This window comes from Ambystoma mexicanum, chromosome 3p (assembly GCF_040938575.1).
Source record: "Ambystoma mexicanum isolate Mex_15411 chromosome 3p, UKY_AmexF1_1, whole genome shotgun sequence".
Lineage (NCBI taxonomy): Eukaryota > Metazoa > Chordata > Amphibia > Caudata > Ambystomatidae > Ambystoma > Ambystoma mexicanum.
The window spans coordinates 1009332770-1009355269 of NC_090925.1; the positions used below are offsets into that span (position 1 = coordinate 1009332770).

General features: G+C 47.2%; 1 protein-coding gene across 2 annotated transcripts in view; it reads left to right on the plus strand.

Moving 5' to 3' along the window:
- L3MBTL1 (L3MBTL histone methyl-lysine binding protein 1) overlaps positions 1-22500 on the plus strand; it is a 1278801-nt gene that overhangs the window by 523224 nt on the left and 733077 nt on the right. For both annotated transcript variants that reach the window (XM_069652331.1, XM_069652332.1), the window contains exon 10: positions 3630-3765. In XM_069652331.1, the coding sequence (XP_069508432.1) occupies positions 3630-3765 (136 nt within the window). The remainder of the gene's footprint in view (positions 1-3629; positions 3766-22500) is intronic.

Here is a 22500-nt window from a genome sequence, read left to right on the forward strand (position 1 = left end):
GCCTTCACAACAACACCATATATGGCACTTCCATCCAACAGCCAGTCAGGGGGAAGGGACAGAGTCAGGGCTTCCCAGGACTTTGGGAAAACAAGGTAATGGGTAATAGAAAGCAAGAGGCCACCAGGGCCATCTTGTTTTCCATCAGGGATCAACTGATCCCAATTTCAGGGCCGGGGTATCCCAAAATGGAGGATACTCCACGCACCTGTCAAGTTCAGCATGGAGCTTCCACCAGCCCATACCCTGCTCTGTGGGCCACCCACAGGTGCCCAAAAACATACACTAGGGGCACAGGGTTGTACCCCCACCCATGGGTGCCATAAGGGTATCCCACGGGTCCGTTCACCAAACCAAAAGAAAGAGAGCTGCACTGCCAGGAGTCCCACATGAACTCCTGCGCGGAAAACACGACAGAACACACGATAAAAAGCAGTAAAGGACAAGGATACGGAGGCCCTGTCCCTCCGATGCATTTCCAGCATCACACACTCGCCCCCACCTTCTCCAGCTCGGGGAGCCCTCAGTGCCTAATGGTTCTTTTGAACCAAATCTCGTACATTTCTGAGTGCCCCACACTTCTAGTGGGCAAAAAAACAAAAAACTTGCCCCAAATGCTGGAACACTTCTCAGGTTTAGACGCCAATACGGTGGCAGTGCCTGACATTTTTCCATAACAAAGTCTCCTCCTTTGTGCCAAACACTCCCTTGCACATGCTCTCGGCTCTCATTGACACCAAATTTGCACAAGTCCTCTGTAGGACTTGAGAACTTGAGAACTTCCTAAATCAAACAACAACAGCTCCAAACCCCTCCAAGCACTGTACCATGGGCTCCCAGCCCCTCCAGGTGAAAATGAGCTCCCAATTCCACCAATGTCATTATTAGGCCTCATAGGAAAACAGTCCAAAAACTGGGCACCTAGCCCCTCTGCCAGAGAGTAGTGGTCTCCTAGTTTCTGCTAGGCGCAGCTCAGGCTCCAAGCCTCTCCCAATGCTGCTGCCCTGCGCTCCAAGCTCCTTAGCTGCCTAACATGACTTCCAGATTCCTCAATTTCAAGGCGCAGCTCAGGCTCCAAGCCTCTCCAATTGCTACTGCCATGGGCTTCCAGCCCTTCATGTCGCAGCCTTGGGTTACCAAACCCCTCCAGGATAGTCAATTGGGCCCTAAGCCCTGCCACTGTTGCTCTGCCAGTCTCTTGGCCCTCTGAGTTTAACCAGCCCAACTTCATGTGCCATCCCAGCAGAGCCATCATTCTCGTCGCCAATGTAAGGCTCTGGGTTCCCAATGATGACTGACATCTCTTGATGTTCCAGTTGTTCCTTTAATGAGTTTCCAGCACATCTTTTATGTTTCCTATGTCAAGTCCATCAGAGCTCCAGGCAACCATGCACCGGCATCCTCCCAGGTGGACTACATCTCACCAACTGACTCACTCAGAACTCTCAACCATACAACAACATTCTCGCCAGCAAGATTCCATGTCACTCACTCAGCATTCTACTCATTCTGTAAAGACAACAGGGAAACCTAAATCACTACACATTGCTATCTAAATTCAGCTTTTGACTATTTCCAGCTGAAGACCCAGGGATGCCCAAGACTGAAAGGGCACTCAACAGCATTGTTCCTAGCGATGAAGTCAAATGAACGTCAATAAAACATATAAATAGTATGCCCCTTTTAACCATAAATACTTTGACTGTACTAGATCAAGTCAAGATGCTTTCTTCATCTTTCCATATGGTCTGGTAATGTAGGATCAATTTTTCATAAGGTTTAGCAGAGCTATCTCTTCGGATATTCATCCTGTATGCTGCTGGATTATTCATTTTGCCTTATTAAGAAATAGGTACTGATCTGATTTTCAATAACTGAACTGCATAGGATCTGAAGCGTCGGAATTACATGTACATAAAGGACTCTATTTTATACCATTCAATAATCCAACATCGGATTTCATGTTTATGATACCCAGCTTTTTCTTAAATTGGCCAATGCTGGCAATCTGCTTTCCCAACTAAGTGACTTCTTGTCAGCCATTCAGTCATTGATGAGATCTCACTGGCTTCTGTTGAATGAGCCCTAAAACGGAAATCTTAGTTCTTGGGCCCCTTCCATTTTCATATCACTTATAACCTCTTTGCAACTGCCATACAACCTGCCCAATGTCTCTATTTCATCTGACCCTCTATGGGATGTCAATGTCCTTATAAAAAATCTGATGCCCCTCAACCCCTGTAGCTTATTGGTCAAAAAGTACTGTTTTTTCCAATTGAAGCGTCTCTAACAGATTGTCCCCTTTCTCCACAATGGCTTGAGGTGGTAGTGGGCCATTTTTTCACGTTCATCCATCAACAAATGGTTCAGAATACAGATGCCATGCTTGTTCATGGGTAGAATAAACAAACAAAACCATGTTTCAGTAAGCTGAAAGTCTATTCATTGGCTTGACATAGAACATTGCACCTTGTTTGAAGTCTGTTGTTTAATACTCGGATGTATTTTGGGATCAGCTCCCCATTAGCTATGAGCTCTTATTCATCTTTACATTCCTACCTGCTCTGTAAGGTCGGCCAACAAGCCAATATTTGCTTCATGTTCCCAAATCACGATGTATCACCAGATGTGAGCACAGCTTCTCTCTTTTGGGGCCCATACAGTTAAACTCCTTAACTTGAGTTCAGGGCCATCCTTAATGGAGTTGAGTTCTGAATCCCTTGGTGCCCTCTTTTTTCCGCTTTGTCAGATTCCTCTCAGCAGTGATGATCAGTGTCAAGGGGTGATTCGGTTACACGGTATGTGCTACATAAATGGTCCTTCTCACTCACTCAATCATTGCATATTAAACCTGTCCCTGATCAAAACCATAACTCTTAGCGCTTCCCACACCCGTGCACCAGTTCAACACTGTTGGGTACTGTAAGGGATTGTTATCACTCTGAGGGCGATCAAACACCTTATTTTCCTTCTTCACCATAGTCCAATTTACATAGTTGAACATACATTGATCTCGGTGTTAGTTAATACTCTTTCTCTTGGAGTTGGGATTCAAATGTAACACACCCTGGTTCTATTAGGATGCTCCTAAGGGTTTGAAAACCTGCAACGTGCAATAGAATCTGTAAAATTGCCACTGCACTCCACCAACTGACTGCAAGGAAAAAGGCCAAAGACAGGAAGGCTGTTTAAAGTTATCTATGCAGTGTTATTTGTTTCTTTTGCTAGGCGATTTTAAAAGATGGAAAATGACACAACCTGAAAACTGTGTTTTGTTGATAAAGCAGACAAACAAAAACGTATTGGAATCCTGTATTTTGGAGTCGGAGAAGGGGAGGGACAGTTCTGGAGTTCTGGATTAGGGGACCCAGTTCTTTCCTGCTTCTTTCTCCTTTACTTTTCTTTAAGCCTTTTTGCTTTTCTGTCTCTTCTTCCCCTTTTCTGCCATTTTTGCATTCCTCTATTTATGCTCACTATACCTTTCTTGCCTTTCCTTTGTATTTCTTTGATCTTTCCCTCTTTTTCCTCTTCCTCCTGCTTTTTCCTTTCCCTCGACCTGCTCCATTCTTCCCTCCCCTCGACCTTTCATGCACACCCTCTTCCATGCCCACCTCCCGCCATGCTCGCAGGTCTGCGGTTACAGGATGCGCCTTCACTTTGATGGCTATTCTGAATGTCACGACTTTTGGGTAAACGCTGACTCCCCGAACATTCATCCTGCGGGGTGGTGCGAGAGCACAGGACACAAACTGCAGCCCCCAAAAGGTAAGGAGGGTGCATCATTACAGCAAAACCTACTTCCTGTCGTGTTGTGTTCCTTATTAGTGATGCATTAATATTTTAGGATCTACACATTCCTTTTTGTGTCTTCTGATATATTTACTCTCTTATAACAAAACTGTATTCGCTGTACATTGATGTAGCAGGTTTCCTGTGCTGATGTACGGCAGGGTTGACGTGTTTGTGTACTATCCTTTTTCCCATCCTCAGAACCTAGAAAGGTGTCAGCGACATATTCCCGATATTTAAAAATTCCCCCCAAAGTACAGGATATTGAAACATTTGTAAATCAGCAAAAATAAAACTGCACAACATGCAAACCCTGCCCAACCCAGCCTTGGAGAAGGTTCATATTTATTTCGATAGGTTTGTGCAATTCCTCACTTGTATGAACTACCCAGGTTTGATGTGGAATGTTGCATTATGGTCTCTACACTCTGATAATTGATATTATTCACATATGGAACAGTGCACCCTCACTCAGTATTGGCTCAGCTATTCGCACAAGAAGATAAGTGAAATAATATACACAGAAATAATGTCCATATCTGATATCGTTTATTCTTTTAGCTGCCATTACACCAGCTGCTTTCTGATGTCCTTGTATTTCTATTTGATTTATACAGCCCAAACCTAATGGGAAAGCAACAGATTTCTGCATAGGAATGGGAATTAAAAGCAAATCTATCACAATCAGACACAGGGATAGGGATTGTGTACATAAGTACGAAGTGAGGTGGAGGTGGATAGGAAAAGGTATGTGGTTTTTACCTAGCTGCAGTATTTTAGGTCTCTGCTAAATTGTGCTTTGGCTATTCCTGCTTCCTAGGTAATGCAGCAGGTCTTGAAGATAATATGAAGATGATTTGCGTCTTGTTGGGTCTCCAATGTAAATTCATCATTTTGGGGGTTAAATCGCCATATTCTCTTAGAACTTTTCCTTCGACAACAGCCAATTGTAGTATGCCCTTCTGTATAGGCTGAGTGCAATTATGAAAACCAAGTAAGACATGGCTGCCTGCCACGTTATGCAGGGCCAGAGCCTCGGTGGTAGTTCTGAAATCCAAGCTGCTCGTACATACACCAGGGAATCTGTATACTACGAAGACTGGGGGAAATAACCTAAATTAACAAAATACATAAGTGGAACTTTTATCTCTAGTAATGGTTTGTAAAATTATTTTCTTTCATGTGGCTAAGAAGCATCCTAATAATTAAACTGCCTTCTGCAGTTCCACATGAGCACAACACATTTTATTCGGTACATTTTAAATTGGTAATGAAAAATCATTATTTACACTCACATGTATATATGTTATGTTACTTTGCATTTATATAGCGCCTTATGTACCATTGGTATGGTCTGAAGGTGCTGGTAGGTTGAACGCCCTCGAGAACCGAAGTTCAAGTCAGTAGAGCGAGCAGAGAGAATCAAAGGTGCTTGTGAGCACCGGATATGTGTGCAGCTGGTGTGGCATTCGTGTAATAGCTGCTTCATAGCGGTAGGTGTGGTGGTTGAGAGATCAGGGGTATGTGTTCGTTCTGGCAGGTTTTATCCAGACCGGTTCTGGCTGTGTTAGGCCTGAGGAGAACGCCTTGCTGGTGGGGGGCGTGAAACCAGCAGTGATTAGTGAGTGATGTGGAGTATGAGGCAGAATGTTGGTATGAGAACAGCTATACCGAATGGTGTCATAGTATCTGCGGTTTCTAGTTGAATGGTGGTGTAAAGAGGAGCGTAGGCATGTTGATGTGATAAGATGATTTACATGCTCTTTCAAACGTTACATGTATTCCAAACCATTCATGCATGTTGCGCACTTCTATGCACTCCGAAACACTCCACGCACCCCGAAACACTCCAGGCACCCCGAAACACTCCACGCACTCCGAAACATTCCACGCACTCCGTAAAATTATTTTCTTTCATGTGGCTAAGAAGCATCCTAATAATTAAACTGCCTTCTGCAGTTCCACATGAGCACAACACATTTTATTCGGTACATTTTAAATTAGTAATGCAAAATCATTATTTACACTCACATGTATATATGTTATGTTCTGTTACTTTGACACCATTCACAGAAGATGCAGAAATACAACATCTGCACAAGCTGAACAGATTAAAATACATATCTAATATGTGCAGTAGCACCTGGAGCGTATCAAGTGCTTGACGGGATACCCTTAATAGCTAATTTCGGGCCTAAATAACCCGACAGACTCAAAGAATATGGCAAACTACTATTTTATTATCAATTCAATAAAGTAAGGAAATCTGGCATGCATAACAAATTGCAGCTCACACACCCCTGAATATACTTCAGTTACACAAAGGCTTTATACTTCAATATACGTCAGCTATGAAGTCATCCTACGTGGCAAATAGTAAAAACCTATCCGGCGGAAGGATAGGTTAAGGGAACCTATATACCTATAGCTTATTTAGGTGTTAGTAACACCATTTGCTGTCCCTTATCAAGTAGGCACATCCCGAACAACCTATAACTACGTATAATAGTCGGAACAGCAGCGAATTGGCTTCTGCAAATATGTATAGACCATCTGCACATAGGCTTTCCTGATTGGTTGGCACTCTCTTCCTACTTTGGACATTTCGGCTCGTTAGCAGCATGTAAGCAAAATAAAATCCAGGTGTGGGGAACAACATCAAACAACAACCCACTTGGCCAATTAGCCTACCATCTCTCATCAGTTAGGCCCTAAGCCAAGGCCTCTTTGTAGTTGACTGTTCTCTTCTCTGGAACATTTAAGTGAGTGAAGGTACATTGCTATCTTCGTCTGGAGTGTTATGAATAGGCCTTGTTTTCTGGTCTTGCACCAGGTGTGAGGAGAACATGATGTGTCCATTCTGTCCAATTATTTAGTGCTATTTGATTCAATAATTATCTGTGCTATTACTCGTCTTGGCCTCTGGAGACTTGGTTGCTACGTCTTGCATATGATTTTTTCATTTTTAGTTGTGCAATATTTGACACTCGCAAAATTTTACTCCTTCGCCTAATCTAAGAGAAATATGTTTTAGGTACCTGGCTTATCCTCTTTGACACCTTTTGTACCTTACAGATGCTTCTTGCTGCTGCATCCTTGATCCTCAGCCAAACAAATATTCTTTGTTCTTGCACAAATTTGTATTTTTCAGTGCCTGTCAACTCTGCAGCTTTGGTCTCTCTACTTGGGTTTTTTAGCTTACTATTATATGAAAACCGACTTCCATCTTCTCAACATGGCTGCTTCAACTGTTTTATATTTTCTAGTGTAGCAAGCTTCTATATTTCTTATCTACCTTGCGTTTCTGCGCATATACATCTACTGCATCTCTTCTCACTTATCTTCTCAACGTATATGATTTCTTATCCACATGTTCATTTACTTTGTCACTTCAGTCACATCTTCATTCTTTGAGTATTCATGTATTGTTTCAGATCGTCCTTCTCTTCTCTTCATGACGTCACTTTTCACCTGTCAGACGTTACTTATAGTTCTTCTATGTTCAGTGTTGTCTGCAGACTGCCTTCTACCACTTCAGTTCGAGGATACATTCGGTACGGTTGTCTGAGTGCATAACGTCTTTCATATCTTCAATGCAGTTTTGGGAGGATACCAGGTGTCATGCTCATTGCTTTCTTGCTGCTCTTCCAATATGATGGAGGTGAGAGGGTGGGCTCCATGAGAAATGTGTACATCTGCTGCTCTACAAATGGAACAGACATTTCTACCTAGACAAGAACAACTTGCATCAATTACTCAATGCAGCAATTAGTGAATGCGAACATGTCAGTGCTGTGCAAATTCCACATATCATGCATAGCATGGAAAATGAAAAAAGTAAAATCCAAGCTGGGCAAATAGGTTTTTTCATGTAGAGGGGAGATTTGGTACTAGACTATCTGCAATTCTTAGCAATGGGTGTCTTCAAAGTGGGATTACTGTTGATAATCAATCCTGAGTAATTTAGCATTGCTGGAGAGTTAAAGGGTGACGCTATCTAGGTTCTTTACAGTAAGCTGGGTTTGAATCCGGGCTTGTTTTGAGTTGTTTGCTATGTGTATCAATGTCATCCTTGTCAGGTTGTGCTTCAGATAAGCACTTGCCAAACATGCTTCAATGAGGGCAGTATCTTCTGAGGCATGGTAGATTTGTTGTATATGTGAACACTGTGATATAGCTGGATTTCGGCAGTGTCCTGCTGAATGTGGGGCCAGTGGCTGCAGGGCACTTGTACCTGAGGCTCCTTCTACAAGTTGAGGATCACAGGAGCGAGAATGGAACCTTGAGGCACTCCTCAAACCACTGGCAGTTACTCATATCTGGAAAGGATAATGCTGACAAAACATGTTTCCCAGCACCTAACATTTTGAGAACAATATGATACATGTTACCTCGACTGTAACAGTTGTTCTCACAAAATGTGATTAGCAGCTTTGCTAATCCTGCCCTTGGATCAGTTTATTAAAAACCATCTTGATGAGAGGGGCAAGGCATTGGTAGAAAATCTAGATCAATATACATATTTTCAACGAGTTTAGGGGAACCATAATGTAAGAAACCCCAACTGACGCATACAGGAAATTCATTATGTGGACACCGGTTCTGTGACTTTGCTCTCCGTGAGCGAATAGAAAAAACATGCTGGAGGGCGGTCTGACATTACACACCATGTCATGGTGGAGGAGAAAGGACTGTCGAGATGAAATATTGAAACACCTAATTTCAGAATATTACTTAGATATCTGGAAACCAAGGCATGGGCGCGGTGTCCGGACATTTGGTCGAAAGACAAATGGTCGACGGAATTTGGTAGAATTTTTTTTTAATTTATATATATTTTAGGTTTTCGTTTAGGGAAAAAAGGGTTTTTTTAGAAAAAAAGGGAGTTGGGGGGGACCCCCCCCCCAAAAAAAAGTCAAAATAATAAAAAAATAAATTCAACCATTTGGTTTTCGACCAAATGGTTTCGACCAATTGTCCTGTCGACCATTTTTTTCTGACCAAATGTCTGGTAACCCATGGGCGCAATACATGAACACAAGAAACAATGGCGGTGGTTTGCCACCGACTTTCACATCCTGCGACCTTAATGTTACACTCGTAATATTAATGGATGTGTCGCATTTGGCAGGAGAGATAGAGGTACACACCCCCACCTCTAAAATGCAATGTTATAGTGTTGGAACTCTCCTTCGTACAAATGCGCCAAATTTGATCATATGGTATCTCAAAAGTTAAGGTTTATTAGCAAAGTTAATGTTAGCCCTTCATACACACACAATTTATAGTCAAGCAGATAATAACTTTGACTTGCAATTTAAGTGGTAAACTGCACAAATAGTGCTGAACAAAACTAAAAAATTAGTTGAGATATTATGCAAGTCATCCATTTGTGATAAAAGTCTGATAACACATTAACAGCAAAGAAATATGACATGCAAAAAGTATTTGAAACGTTGAGCAGTTAAATATATTATTTCTCATGTATCATTATTTTTTCTTTTTCTCTATACTTATCTTTTACCGCATTTATCCTCCCCTTCATCCATCCCTTGTCATCTGTCTTTCAACAAATTTGTGATATTAACAATATTTATGTTGACATAATGCTAAATACAATATTCATTGATATTTTCTTTACACTGATCGTTTATTATTGTGATCAGAGGGATATGGATGGCATGAAAGGGAAGAGGCGAGAGGAGGAACCACATGAGAGAGAGCACCCGATCGGAGGAAGACCACCTGAGAGGGGGTACCAACCGACCAAGCTGCGAGGTCGGGAGAGCACAGTCCAGATAATTAACAGTCTTGGGACCCCAGAAGACAGCATTAAGAGAGACGTGGACGAAAGGACTACGGCTGACACTGCTTACATGAGTGTAGGATACGCGGGAAGAGTTTGTTCCAGCGAACGGAAAAACCGGAACGGAGGCGGTTGGGCCGTCCTTCCCTGACAACCGCTGGATTACCGGGGTGGGGTTCCGCTCCGAGTGCAGCATGGACCGTGGCAAGCCGAACGCCTTCACAAGCGGAGGCCGGCTTCCCACGAGGTCCCTTTCACAACACGGTCGAGGCCGTACCCAGTGACGCGGAAGGCAGAGACCCGCTTCCGAGGTCACCGCCAACACTCACCTTCAGAAAGCGTCCCAGAGACCTTGAGGGTACCAGACCTCTTCAAGACGGGGGTTCCTCGCGGGGTCCCGGACTTGGCGGGCCGGGCAGGCAACCCTCCTTCAAACCAAGAGAAAGGGGGTGGGGCTTATGGGGATATTTATAGAGAACCAAACCAAGTCCGTGCTGATTGGCTACCTGGACCCCAACCCCTATATAAGGTAAAAACAAATGATGGACTGGGTGTCTCTTTGCCATTCTCTTCTAGGACTTCGAGCGAGAGAGAGCTGTGCCTGAGACGCTGTGGGTTTACGAGGACTAGCTGCAATGTCGAGAAGCCACATCCATATTCCAAGAAAAAGAAGAAGCATTCTTGAACTTTTTGTTCCATTTGAATTCCGGTATCCTGAAAAAAGGTTTTACTTAAGTTTCACTCCTGGCTGCCGTCCCTCATTCACAATGATGTTATTGTAGAACGTATTGTGTCTAATTGGTCACTTACCTAACAGCCCAGGTTTGAAAAAGGCACTATTGTGTTGCCGAAACACGTGTTACCATGAAGGGCTAACATTAACTTTGCTAATAAACCTTAATTTTTGAGATACCATATGACCAAATTTGGCGCATTTGTACGAAGGAGCGTTACAACACTATAACATGGGCGCAATACATACCTACTTGAAAAAACATGCACACTGGAAGACCACTACGGATGTAACAGGCACAGTGTACATGCGTATTACACCTTTAGACCATGCAAATGGCAGTGGTGTGTGGTATAAATCTTAATAACATAACATTACATTACAGAACATCTCCCTGTTCTCATGGTACCGTAGATGTAGTTAAGTAAACGGGGCTGATGATTCCGCCAGACTTGCCCTGGTCCCCATTCCTGGGCATCCGTTTCCTGGGTTTTTGCAATTTAGCCGTTGCTTACCTATGTGGCACGATGCTCTGGGAGTCTTTGGGGTGAAGGCACACAGGGCCACATCTCCCTGGAGAAGCGTCTCGTGAACTCCCTACAAGGTGGATAGACAAAAGATTGAAAAGAGTAGAACTAGGCACTCAAGGTCAAATGCTCATACTTTCTGTCAGCGTGCATTTGAGCCCTATCTAGCGGAAAGGCAAGTAAACCACATACCTTATCCAGTAGCGTGCACACACATACCCCTCTGTATGTTGCATCACTTAGGACTGATACTTTCTCCTCCGCAGGGCGTACCCCTGATCTGTATCCCTCCTGGGAAGGTCTTTAAGGCTGGCAACCTTCTTCATATTGCCATTCGCAACTCTCGCTTTGCAGTCAAACACTCCTCTGACATCTGCCATCTCCTTGAAGAACTAGACCTTGATGTCCTTGGTCTTACTGAGACATGATTCACGGCCAGCTCTGTCACAAGCTTTGACACTCTCCTCCCTGATGGCTACAAGATCCTCTCAGCACCCAGATCCTCCCAGTCCGGTGGGGGGGGGGGAGCGGGTAGCCCTGATCTTTCCTGAGTGGATTCATGCCTCCATCATTCCCACTCAGACCTACTTCTCTTTTGAATGCCTTGTCTGTAGGCTTTCTCTCTCGCCTACCCTTTCTCTTACTGTGGTTACCATCTATTGGCCTCCTGGTCAAATCACCTAATTTCTCTGTGTGGGCAGACCTCTCCTCCTCCCTCCACCACTCAACTCCTCCTCCTCAGTGACCTCAATATACATTTAGACTCTCCTTGCTCCTCCTCCTATACTCTTCCGTGACCTCTGCGACTCCCTCTCCCTGTCCATCCTCCCCTCTGGCCTGAATCACTCTGCAGGGCACACACTCGATGTCTTGATCTCCTCTGACCTCCCCCTCTCCATCCCTCTGACCACTCCTCTCTCCTGGAGCGATCACTTCCTCCTCTCCTCTCATCTCTCCCTTTCTTCCCCCGAGCCAAGCCTACCCCAACACTGCTACCTATCTTCTCGGACATCCGGCCCATGAAGCGTGTGTCAGTTGAGGCTTTTGCCGCCACTTTCTCTCCCCCCTCCACCTTTGGCTGTCTCACATCCTGACACAGCCCTGTCTCTGCTCTACTCTTCAATTTCTGATACGCTTGATGCTCTTGCCCCTGTCATGAGGATCCGTTTGAAGTCCAAAACCAAGTGCAATTCCTGGTATGACTCTGACCTAGCTACACTTAAACGTAAGTATAGGGCAGCTGAGAGGAAATGGAGGACTTCCTGTTCATCCTCTGACTAACTGGCCTGTCGCCTGCTACAAAGGCAATACCGACTCTCTGTCCTCACCGAGAAGAGAGTCCACATTCAAGCTTGTGTCGCTGCGGCATCCAACAACTCTGCCAAACTTTTTAAAATCTGCAAGGAGCTGGCCAACACTGCTGCAGTCTGTACCCCTCCTGTTGCCTCCCAGGCTCTTTGCAATGCTGACCTTCCTTTAGCCACCTTCCACCATCCTTCTCGTCCTTTCCTCTTTTCTCCCCTGACGAGGTCGCTAGACGAACAAGTTACTTCTTACCTCGTAAAGTTCTTTCGATGGGATGTTCCTCCGACATATTCCTTATCTTTGATAACTCGTCTCCAGCTTGCTGGCCTCGGAAAAGTTTTCTCAGTAGAGGGCGCTGCGCATAGACGTCCGTCGAGTTGGTGTCGCTCGACAGCCACCGTATCTGCGCCGACATCACCATGCCCATAAATAGCCACGCGCAGCGTCTGTTGCTCAGTTCCGTTTTGTAGCATAAGATGAGTCCTGCATGAATTGGTTATTGACCTTGAAGGAGCGTAAGCTGCAACCACAAGGGAAGTATTACTGCAGGGATGGATGGGAGGGGCGATAAGGAATACGTCGGAGGAACATCCCATCGAGTACGTTAACAGGTAAGAAGTAACTTGTTCTTCGAAGGGATTGTGTCCTCCGACGTATTCCTTATCTTTGATAGACTCCCATAGCAGTGGTGTGTAATTGGAGGTGGGGAGTAAAAATGCCATGTTTCCCTTTAGGAATGAACAGAATGTAATACGGCTTTGCCAAATCTAATCTCTTGACTAGAGGAGGAATCCAGGTTGTAAAATCTTGTGAAGGTATGTGCAGACGACCATGTGGCAGCCGCACATATGTCTCGAACCGGAACCCCTCTTTGGAGGGCCGAAGAGGCTGCGATACCCCTGGTTGAATGAGCCCTAAGATTTTGAGGAGGCTCTTTCCCTGCTAGTTTGTAACATTCCAGAATGGCCAAAATAATCCATCTGGAAATGGTCTGTTTTGTTATCGGTAGTCCCAATTTGTGCCCTGAGTAACCTACGAACAGTTGGTCTGCTTGCCTAATCCAAGCAAGTCTGCTGATGTAAAAGCTTAAAGCCTGCCTTGGGTCCAGCCTATGTAGCCTTTCTTCCTCTTTCCCCGGATGGGGAGGAGGATAGAATGAAGGTAAGGTAATTTTCTGAGTGATGTGGAATTCAGAAACCACCTTTGGGAGGAAATTAGGCTTCACCTGTAGGACAACTTTGTCTTTATGAAAAATTGTATGAAGGGGGTTTACAAGATAGAGCTTGTAATTCGCTCACCCTTCTAGCAGATGTTAGTGCCACTAATAAGACAGTTTTAAGGGTGAGAAATCTTAGCGAACAAGAGTGGAGTGGTTCGAAAGGAGTACCCATCAGGAAATTTAAGACAAAATGTAAGTCCCATAAGGGAACTTGGAATGGTCTTGGAGGATAGACATTAGTTAATCCCTTTAGAAATTGTATTACTAAGGGTAATTTGATATACAATGGCTCCTCTGAGTGCGCTTGAAGATCGATAGCGCTGCGGGATAGCCCTTGATAGTGCCAACTTGAAGGCCTGAATTTGCCAAATAGAGTAGAAAGGATAACACCGTTGGTGTACCACATGAAAAGGGGTCGATATTCTCTTCTCTACACCAGCTGCAAAATGTGTTCAAACGGCAGCGGTATAAAGACTTTGTTGCTGGCCTTCTGGCCGAAAGCAACACTTCCATGACGTCATCAGGGAGGTCCCAGTCCTTGTATCTCAACCTTTCAGAAGCTTAGTGTGAAGGTTGAGGGTTCTGATGTCTGGATGGAGAACCTGACCTCCCTTCTGTGAGAGAAGATTCTCCTTGAGTGGAAGGCGAATTGGAGGGCAGATGGACATGTCCAGAAGGTCCGGGTACCACGTTCTCCTGGCCCAGTCTTGGGCAATTAGGATCATGGTCCTCCGGAATCTTCTCAACCTCCTGATCATTTGAGGAATGACAGGGACTGGTGGAAACGCGTACAGGAGTGGAAACTCCCAGTCAACTACGAACGTGTGCCCTAGAGCTCCTCTCGGGGGAAATTCCCTTGAACAAAACAGATCGCACTTCCTGTTGGTACTGGTGACAAACAGATCCACTTGAGGGGTTCCCCAAAGGGCGAAGATCTCCTGAAGGACTCCCTGAGCTAGTTCCCACTCGTGGGAGACTGTGCCCTGCCTGCTCAGAGCGTCCGCCGTCAAGTTCTTCTCTCCGGCTAGGTGAACTGCCGATAGAGAGATTCCTTCTTGAATTGCCCAAAACCAGAGCTGCATTGCCTCTCTGCACAGTGGCAGTGATCCCACGCCTCCTCTTTTGTTGAGGTAGTGCATGGCCACTGTGTTGTCCGTCATTATCAGGACATTTTTTCCCTGTACTGATGGCAGGAAAGCTTTCAGCGCTAGTGTGATCGCTCTCAGCTCCAATAGGTTGATGTGTAGTCTGGACTCCGATGGAGACCAACGACCACTGATGTCAAGTCGTTGGCATGGGCTCCCCACCCCGTGAGTGAGGCGTCAGTGACTACTGTTATCTCTGGGCATGGTTGCCAAAACAGTTCTCCTTTCAAAATGTTCTCTCGATAAGCCCACCATTGAAGGTCTCGGGCTACCTTGTCCAGAATCCGAAGGAGATCTGTCATTTTTCCTGAGAACTGCGACCACTGGGTTCTTAGTGCCCACTGGAAGGATCTCATTCTCAGGCGAGCCTCTGGCACAAGGAAGATGCAGGATGCCATGAGGCTTAGCAACCTGCAAAAGTCGAAGGCTGGGAGATGTTGGGCATTTTGAAACTTGGTGACCATCTGCAGAATATCTTGAGCGCTCACCTCTGGTGGCGAGGCTTTTCCCAGAGAAGTGTCCAGGACCGCTCCGATGAACTGGAGTCTCTGTGATGGTATCATCTGTGACTTCTTTAAATTGAGGGAGAAGCCCATTTTGTGAAGGAAGTGGCAGACATAATCTAGCTGGATCTGAGCTTGTTCCGAAGATACAGCCCTGATCAGCCAATCGTCCAGGTAGGGGTAGACGTGAATCCCTCCCCTCCTTAGACTTGCAGCCACTACCGACATTAACTTGGTGAAGACCCTCGGGGCGGAGGTCAGCCCAAATGGCAGAACTCGAAATTGATAATGAGAGCCGCCAATTGCGAACCTCAGGTATTTCCTGTGTTTGGGATGGATTGGCCCATGGAAATAAGCATCCTGGAGGTCCAGAGATACCAGCCAGTCCTGGAGCTGGAGGGCCTGAAGGATCTGAGAGAGAGTTACCATCTTGAACTTGTCCTTCCTGAGGAACTTGTTCAATTTTCGTAAGTCCAAGATAGGTCTCAGTCCTCCGTCTTTCTTCGGTATGAGAAAGTAGGGAGAGTATCAGCCCTTGTTCCTCTCCGCTACAGGTACCGGTTTTATGGCACCTTTCTCTAGCAGGTCTACAATTTCCTGCAAGAGGAGCGGATCCGGAACTTTCAGAGAGCTGTTGCCCGGTGGATGACTCTGAGGGATGCGAAGAAAAGGCAGGCAGTAACCTTGGGCCCACTGTCTCCAATGCTCAAGCATCTGACGTAATAGCCTGCCATTCCGTCAGATGTTGAGTTAACCTAACTCCTACTGGTGTCTTGTGAGGAGAGTCCTCAGAGCGGTTTGGAGGCGGCTGATGCAGATGCCGAGGGTAAAGAGGCACCTGCTGCTGCTGCGGCTTTTGTATTTTTAACCTGTCCACCTCGGGTGAATCTTTTCTGACCCCTTTGAACTGGCTGTCCTCTGCCTCTTCCGAATGCGGAATAGAAGCGAAAGGACTTACCTCTCCAAGAGGTTCCTGAGGGGCGATATGGTGTCTGACGGATTGCAGCTCCCAGAGATTTTGCTGCTGCATTTGATGTTTGTAGCTTTTCTAAACTGGCATCCACCTTCTTACCAAACAAGGAAAAGCCGTCAAAGGGCATATTCAAGAGTCTGCTTTGCACATCTGGAGCAAAACCAGACTTTCGCAACCAAGCAAATCTCCGGGTTGTTGTACTTGCCGCCATGGCCCTGCTGATGCTGTCAGCGGAATCAATGCCAGTTTGAAGGGATTCGCACATTGCGTCTTTACCATCCTTAATGATGATTAGAAACGCTTCCCTTTCTTCTCCCTCCGGGAGGCAGTCAGCCGCTGATGAAGCACACTCCCAAAGTGTGTGGCTGAACCTTGCGAGCGTACAAGTAGCATTGATGGATTTCAACGCCATGCTACATGCAGAAAAGACTTTTTTGGCCATAGAGTATATCTCTTGTCATCCCTGTCCTGTGGAACAGTAGGGTAAGCCGATTTACTACCTGATGAAGTTGCTGCCTGAACAACCAGACTCTCCGGAGTTGGGTGTCTGGATAAATATTCAGGGTCAGCAGTATACACACTATACTTGGCTGATAATTTTTTGTTAACCGCCGGAATAACCTCATGGGTTTCCCAGTTTGCCAATATTTTCCTTTGTAATGCCGCATGAAATGGCACCAGAGGATCGTCCTGTGGACCTTTAACCAAAATGTCTGTGAGGTCGTCTTGCTGAAAAGCAGGTGAGGGTGTAGACCACCCCATGAAATCTATTATCCTTGCCATCAAGGTTCTATAAGGAGTTTCAGCATGTTCCCCTGGGTCTGGTTTGGCAAATTCCACTTCTGGGGAAGTGTCCAACCCACTTGCTTCATGTAAGGATTCTTGGAGGTCCTTTAATCTACCTTCTTCAGAGGTAAATTCCTCTGGTACAGGAGTTGCAGATCCCTGCAACTCAAAAGGTCTTTCCTGATCCGAATTCTTCCCTTCTTCATAAATAGATAAGGCTCTGGAATGATCAGGTCTTGGAAATGGTATAAATCCCATTTCCAGAGCAGAAGGGGCCAAATTCGTCATAATTGGCTGAGAAAACGTTAGACGTCATCGACGCAGTGGTTAAAGGCTTCAAAGCCATCGAAAAAGGCGTCGAGAAAGTTGGTAGAGGCCTCGAGGAACTCGAGAGTATCGGAATTCTACTCGAGGTTGTCGACGACATTCTCGTGATCAAGGCTCTGAGTATGGCCACTGGCTGTGAGGTGGCCGTGGGTTTGTTCTTTCTCGGTGTCGGCGTCAAAGACGGCGTCGAATCGACTGACCTGTGCATCGAAGAACCCTTCGATAATGGCGTCGAAGACGCAGATCTATGCGTCGAAGGGACTTTCAACGATGGCGTCCAAGACGCGACCTTGCCTTTACTCAAGGGTTTGTGGCGCTCTCGAGTAGCTTCTTTCGCTGGGTGCAGCGACTCGCTGCGTTTTGATTTTTCAGGTCTTTCACCCAGGGTATCACCCTCAGCAGTCTTCGAGGGGGTCGAGGCCGCTTTCTCGAAGACGCTAAGCATCTTTTTCCTGAATTCCTCCCACTCAGCCTGAGAGCTATGTTTTGTGGAGCAGGAGACCCTTTTTGGGGAAACGGAAGACGAGGAAGGGGATCTTCGACGTCTCTTTTTTGAATGCTTAGATCTCGAAGAGTGATGGGAACTGCTTCGAGACCTAGAACGAGAATGTCTTTTGTGATGGCGAGGAGACGAATGTCTTGACTCTGCCTAGGAAACTTTCAAAGAAGTTTTAACTGCCTTACCTCTCTCGAGCTTCCCCTTACGCTCCTTCAAGGCTTTCGCCGTCATGGACATGCAGTCATCGCACTCCGAACAATGGTGCTAGACTCCCAGGCACCACAAACCGATCCTGTGAGGATCCGTCAACGACATTTTCTTTCCACAGTCTCGAAATGTTTTGAAGCCGGACCGTGGAGTCTGTTTGGATGAGGAAGCCATTGAGTACGAGTCGGTATTCTCGAGGAATAATGAAGTATATTTGACTGAAGAACTGAGCAACGATATTTCGAGGCACCACGAAGCGTGGAAAACGTAACTGAGCAACGCACGCTGGGCGTGGCTATTTATGGGCATGGTGATGTCGGCGCCGATACGGTGGCTGTCGAGGGACACCAACTCGACGGACGTCGATGCGCAGCGCCCTCTTCTGAGAAAAGGTTTCCGAGGCCAGCAAGCTGGAGACGAATTATCAAAGATAAGGAATACGTCGGAGGACACAATCCCTTCGAAAAGTCTGATCTATGAAAGCCTCGTCAAAAATGGTTCATCACTGTTCCTCTAAAACCACCAAGGACCACATTGACACCCTCGCTCCGGCCCTTGCTGATTTTTGCAACCACTCCTTTGCCTCTGGATCCTTCCCCTCCCCTCTGAAGCACTCCTTTGTGCATCCTCTTCTCAAGAAACCCACAGCGGATCCTTCTTGTCCAGCTAACTATCGCCCAATTTCCATTACTCCCTTTCTTGGCAAACTCCTGGAAAAGTTGGCCATCTCTGAGCTTAACCTTCATTCCAATTCTGTTGGCTGTCTACATGACCACCGGTCTGACTTCATAGCTGCCAGAAGCATGGAAACTGCTCTCCTGAACATCTGTGAAGATCTGCTCTCCAACCTTGACTCTAACATTCCCTCTGTCCTCATCCTCCTTGATCTCTCTCTTCTGCTTTCGACGCGGTCAACCATACCATCCAGCTCAGCCGTCTTCGTGAAAACCTGGGTATCACTGATCAGGCTCTGGCCTGGCTGACCTCTTTCCTGTCAGATCGATCCTCCCAGGTCCAACTTGGTCATCTATCTTCCTCTCTACCTGTGGTGTTCCCCAGGGGTCTAACCTCTCGCCCTGGCTTTTCAACCAATACCTGGCAACTCTCTCCCACTGCATTGCCACTTTCTGCTCAAATTTCCAGTGCTACGCTGACAACATTCAATTCATTTTCAGGCTGCCCTCTGCCACCTCCTCTTCCTCTCTCATCTCTGATTGCCTAACTGCCATTCAAGATTGGTGTGCCGCCAATGATCTTTGTCTGAATGCCAGCAAGACGGAGATCCTCCTCATCGGCACACCTTCACCATCATTTCCCCTCACTCTCTGGCCGGCCTCCCTTGGCCCTCCTCCTACCCCCACCTGCGAGGCTAAGAACCTTGGGGTCCTCTTTGACTCCAACCTTTTCTTCTCCGCCCACATCTCTGAGGTCTCTAAAAAGTCACATTTCCGACTGCACATCCTCAGAGGTACTCTGCCTTTCCTCTCCTTCCCCCAGAAGCTCATGGTATCCCAAGCTCTGGTTCTCTCTAGCTTGGACTATTGTAACAGCCTCTTTCTAAATCTACCTGCCTCTACTCTCCTCCCTCTGCAACTAATCCAGAAGAGGACTGCAAGACTTTTCCTTGGCCTCAAGCCCTCGGATCGTATCTTTCCAGCTCGGAAATCTCTCCATTGGCTCCCAGTGGATGCAAGGATTAAATTCAAAACCCTCTGCATTTTCCACAAGGCTTTCTTGGGCCAGGATCCAAAATACCTTCAGCTATCCCTCCGCAAATACCTCCCCTCTCGAGCTCTTCGCTCCTCTACCTCCAACTCCCTCAGGGTCAGTCGTTTTTCAAAGTAACAAGCTCGGGGTAGATCTGTCTTCGGCTGGGGCCTCTTTCTGGAACAGCCTCCCTGCCACTCTAAAACTTTAGGAGAACCATCTCTGCTTCCGGAAGCACCTCAAGACCTTCCTCTTTTCTTCTGCATTCACTCCCCCTCTCCCCTGCTGATCTGCTCTCTCTTGGCACCGTGCACCTGGCCACCCTCTGTCCTTCGGGCCCAGGTACCTGCTCACCCTGCCACCCACCCGCACTGCCTCCGGGCCACCCCCTGCACTGGGGTCTGTACCTGTACCCATACAGCCTCCCCCTTTTCTTCCTGCACTTATCAGACGTACCCTGTCTGCTGCCTTAAACCTAGCACTTGCAAAAATGCTGGCTGCACTACCACTGTTTGTTGCCTTTATTATTTATTCATTGATATTCATCTATTTCTCCTCTGCTTCGCACTTTCCACTTCTCCCCCCTTCCATGAACTTTTCCTCTCCCCCTCTTCCATGTACTTGCCCGTTCTCAATGTCACTGGGCTTAGTAAGATCGCTGTTTTGTTGTCCCCTGTTCACCTCCCTTGCCTTGTCCGCTCTGAAACACTTAGGTACGAGTGCGATAGAAATAAAATATCATACTCCTACGTCCCGTCCCCTTTCCTCCATAATTATGGGACATCTCTCCTTCCTGTGGGACGGGACCGGAGCTCTTTGTAAAAAGCATCCAAATTTTTCCAAAAATGTGTCCTTCCTCTCTTTCTTGCATGGGGCCCGGCATGCAGCCGTAACCCCGCCCACCTTGGCTCCGCCCCGCGCATCGCCCATCAGTCCTTTTCTCCGCTCGGTCGGGCCGGACGCACTTGCATCCTCAGTAGATTTTCTTCCCTTTTTCCTCTCTGGCTCTCGCTAGCGTTAGTTTACTAGTCTGTCTATGTCTTTCAAACAAGACTTTCCAGATTGTTCATAATGTCACCGACGCTTCGCGAGGGCAGAACCCCATCCTCTTTGTTTAGAGTGTTTGGGTCCGGAACACCGTTGTGACTCCTGTTTTTACTGTGACTCCCTTTCGGTCCGGGCACTTAAACGTTGGTTGGAGCGGTGGGAGGAGGTGTTCCGCCCGGTAAGTTCTTTACTTTCTAGAGCACCCCGGCCGGGGGATACCATCCCGGGTTCCTCTCGGTCTGGGAGGGGCGTTGATCGCTCTGTCACCGGGGTTCGCCCTGAGGTGCCCGTTGGGCCTAATAATTCTACCAGAGTTTTCTCCGAGGGTCTCCTTAAGGGGCCTGTGAAAACCGGAGTACGCTCCGAGGCCCCTCCTGTGGGGCTGTTTGTAGACCCAGTTCTACTGAATCATGGGGTGCCGGAGCTTGTTCTGAGGCCTCTGTCGGCTTCCCTCAAAAACAAGACCGGGGTGCGCCCCGAGGCCTTGGCTGGGCTTGTTACCGAACGGATGTTCGAGGCCCACGCAGATGAGGCTGTTACCGGGCCTGGGCCCGAGGTCCCTCGTTCAGAGGCTAAAGCTACCAACAGTTCTGAAAGGCCGGACAAGGCTTTGTTGGTGAAAGCGGTTGCTCACCGTTCCCGTTCTTGTGGTGACACCAGACCTGTTGAGCGGGCAAAGAAGCAAAGTTCTTCTTTTACCGGCAGTGCCGAGGTCCTTCCTTCGAAGGCTCAGTTGCTGGTTGGTATGTCTCAAAAATATTCCAAGCCTCATAGTACCGGCTCTGCCGAGGTTCCTTATGTTAAGGCTAAGATTAAGACCACTGATCCATCGACTGGGACCCCTGCCTCACTTCCTCACGTGCCCCAGTTCCCCTCAGATGAGGACAAAATGGCACCCGTTCCCGCCACGACCACGGTGGCCATTTTAGGTGCTACCCCTACAACTACGCCATCGGCCTCTGGTGTAGGGCTTGGACCCTTGGGTGAACCTAAAGTCCCTTTTGCTCATCCTTACCGGCCGGTTTATGATCGGACCGCTCAGATGCCTCTTCCACACAATGTGCCGTTGCCCGCAGGGGCGGCACCTTTGATTTATGTGATTATGTAGGTGGAGGTACCGGTGCGGCACCCTTCCCTGTTACGTCCCTGGATTTGTCCACCTCATGAGAGGCCTCCTCACGTTTCGAAACAGTCTCCGGAGGACGCCTTTTTCGGTAAATTTCAAGCGCTTATGCGCACCGACCCCATGAGGGAATATTTCAAAGGGCTTTTCAAGGAGATATGTCCACCTATGCCTCCGGCTCCACCCGTTCCTCCGGTGGTTCCGCCGGTGCCTCCCTTGCCCGTGGTGCCTCCCCCGGCTCTTCCGCCTTTGCCGCCATTGTCCCCTGTGGACAAGGCAGTGCCTGTCATGGCTCAGCAGGATCCTGACCTGTCAGATGATCCTCAAGGCGATCAGGATAACAAGGACCTTCCCCGCTCTATCAGAGCCTTTCATGACCGGGTACTGGACATGATGAGTTTCTTAGATGTTCCGGTGCCCGAGGCACCCGCTCCGCAGGAGGGCGTGCTTTCTGGGGCATTCACCCTTTCTCCCTTGGAGCGTACCGGCCTGTTCCTGCAGAATGACGTTCTGGCCGAGGTCTGAAGAGTCTGGGAAAAGCCACACTCGGGACTTTTTGTCAATAAGATGATTGGCGTGAGGTACAGGCCACATTCTTCGGAAGAGGTGGCCCTGTCGTCTTGTCCGCCTCCCTCCTCCACAGTGGTGGCTGCGGCTATGTTGCAATCCAGACCTGCAGCATCCTCTTCCACGACGGCTACTCAGGTCTTAGGAAAGGAGGACAAGCTCCTTGACTCCCTAGGGAGGAAAATCTTTGCCAACTCAGCCTTGCAGCTCAGGCAGGCCAATGCTGAGTTGATATTG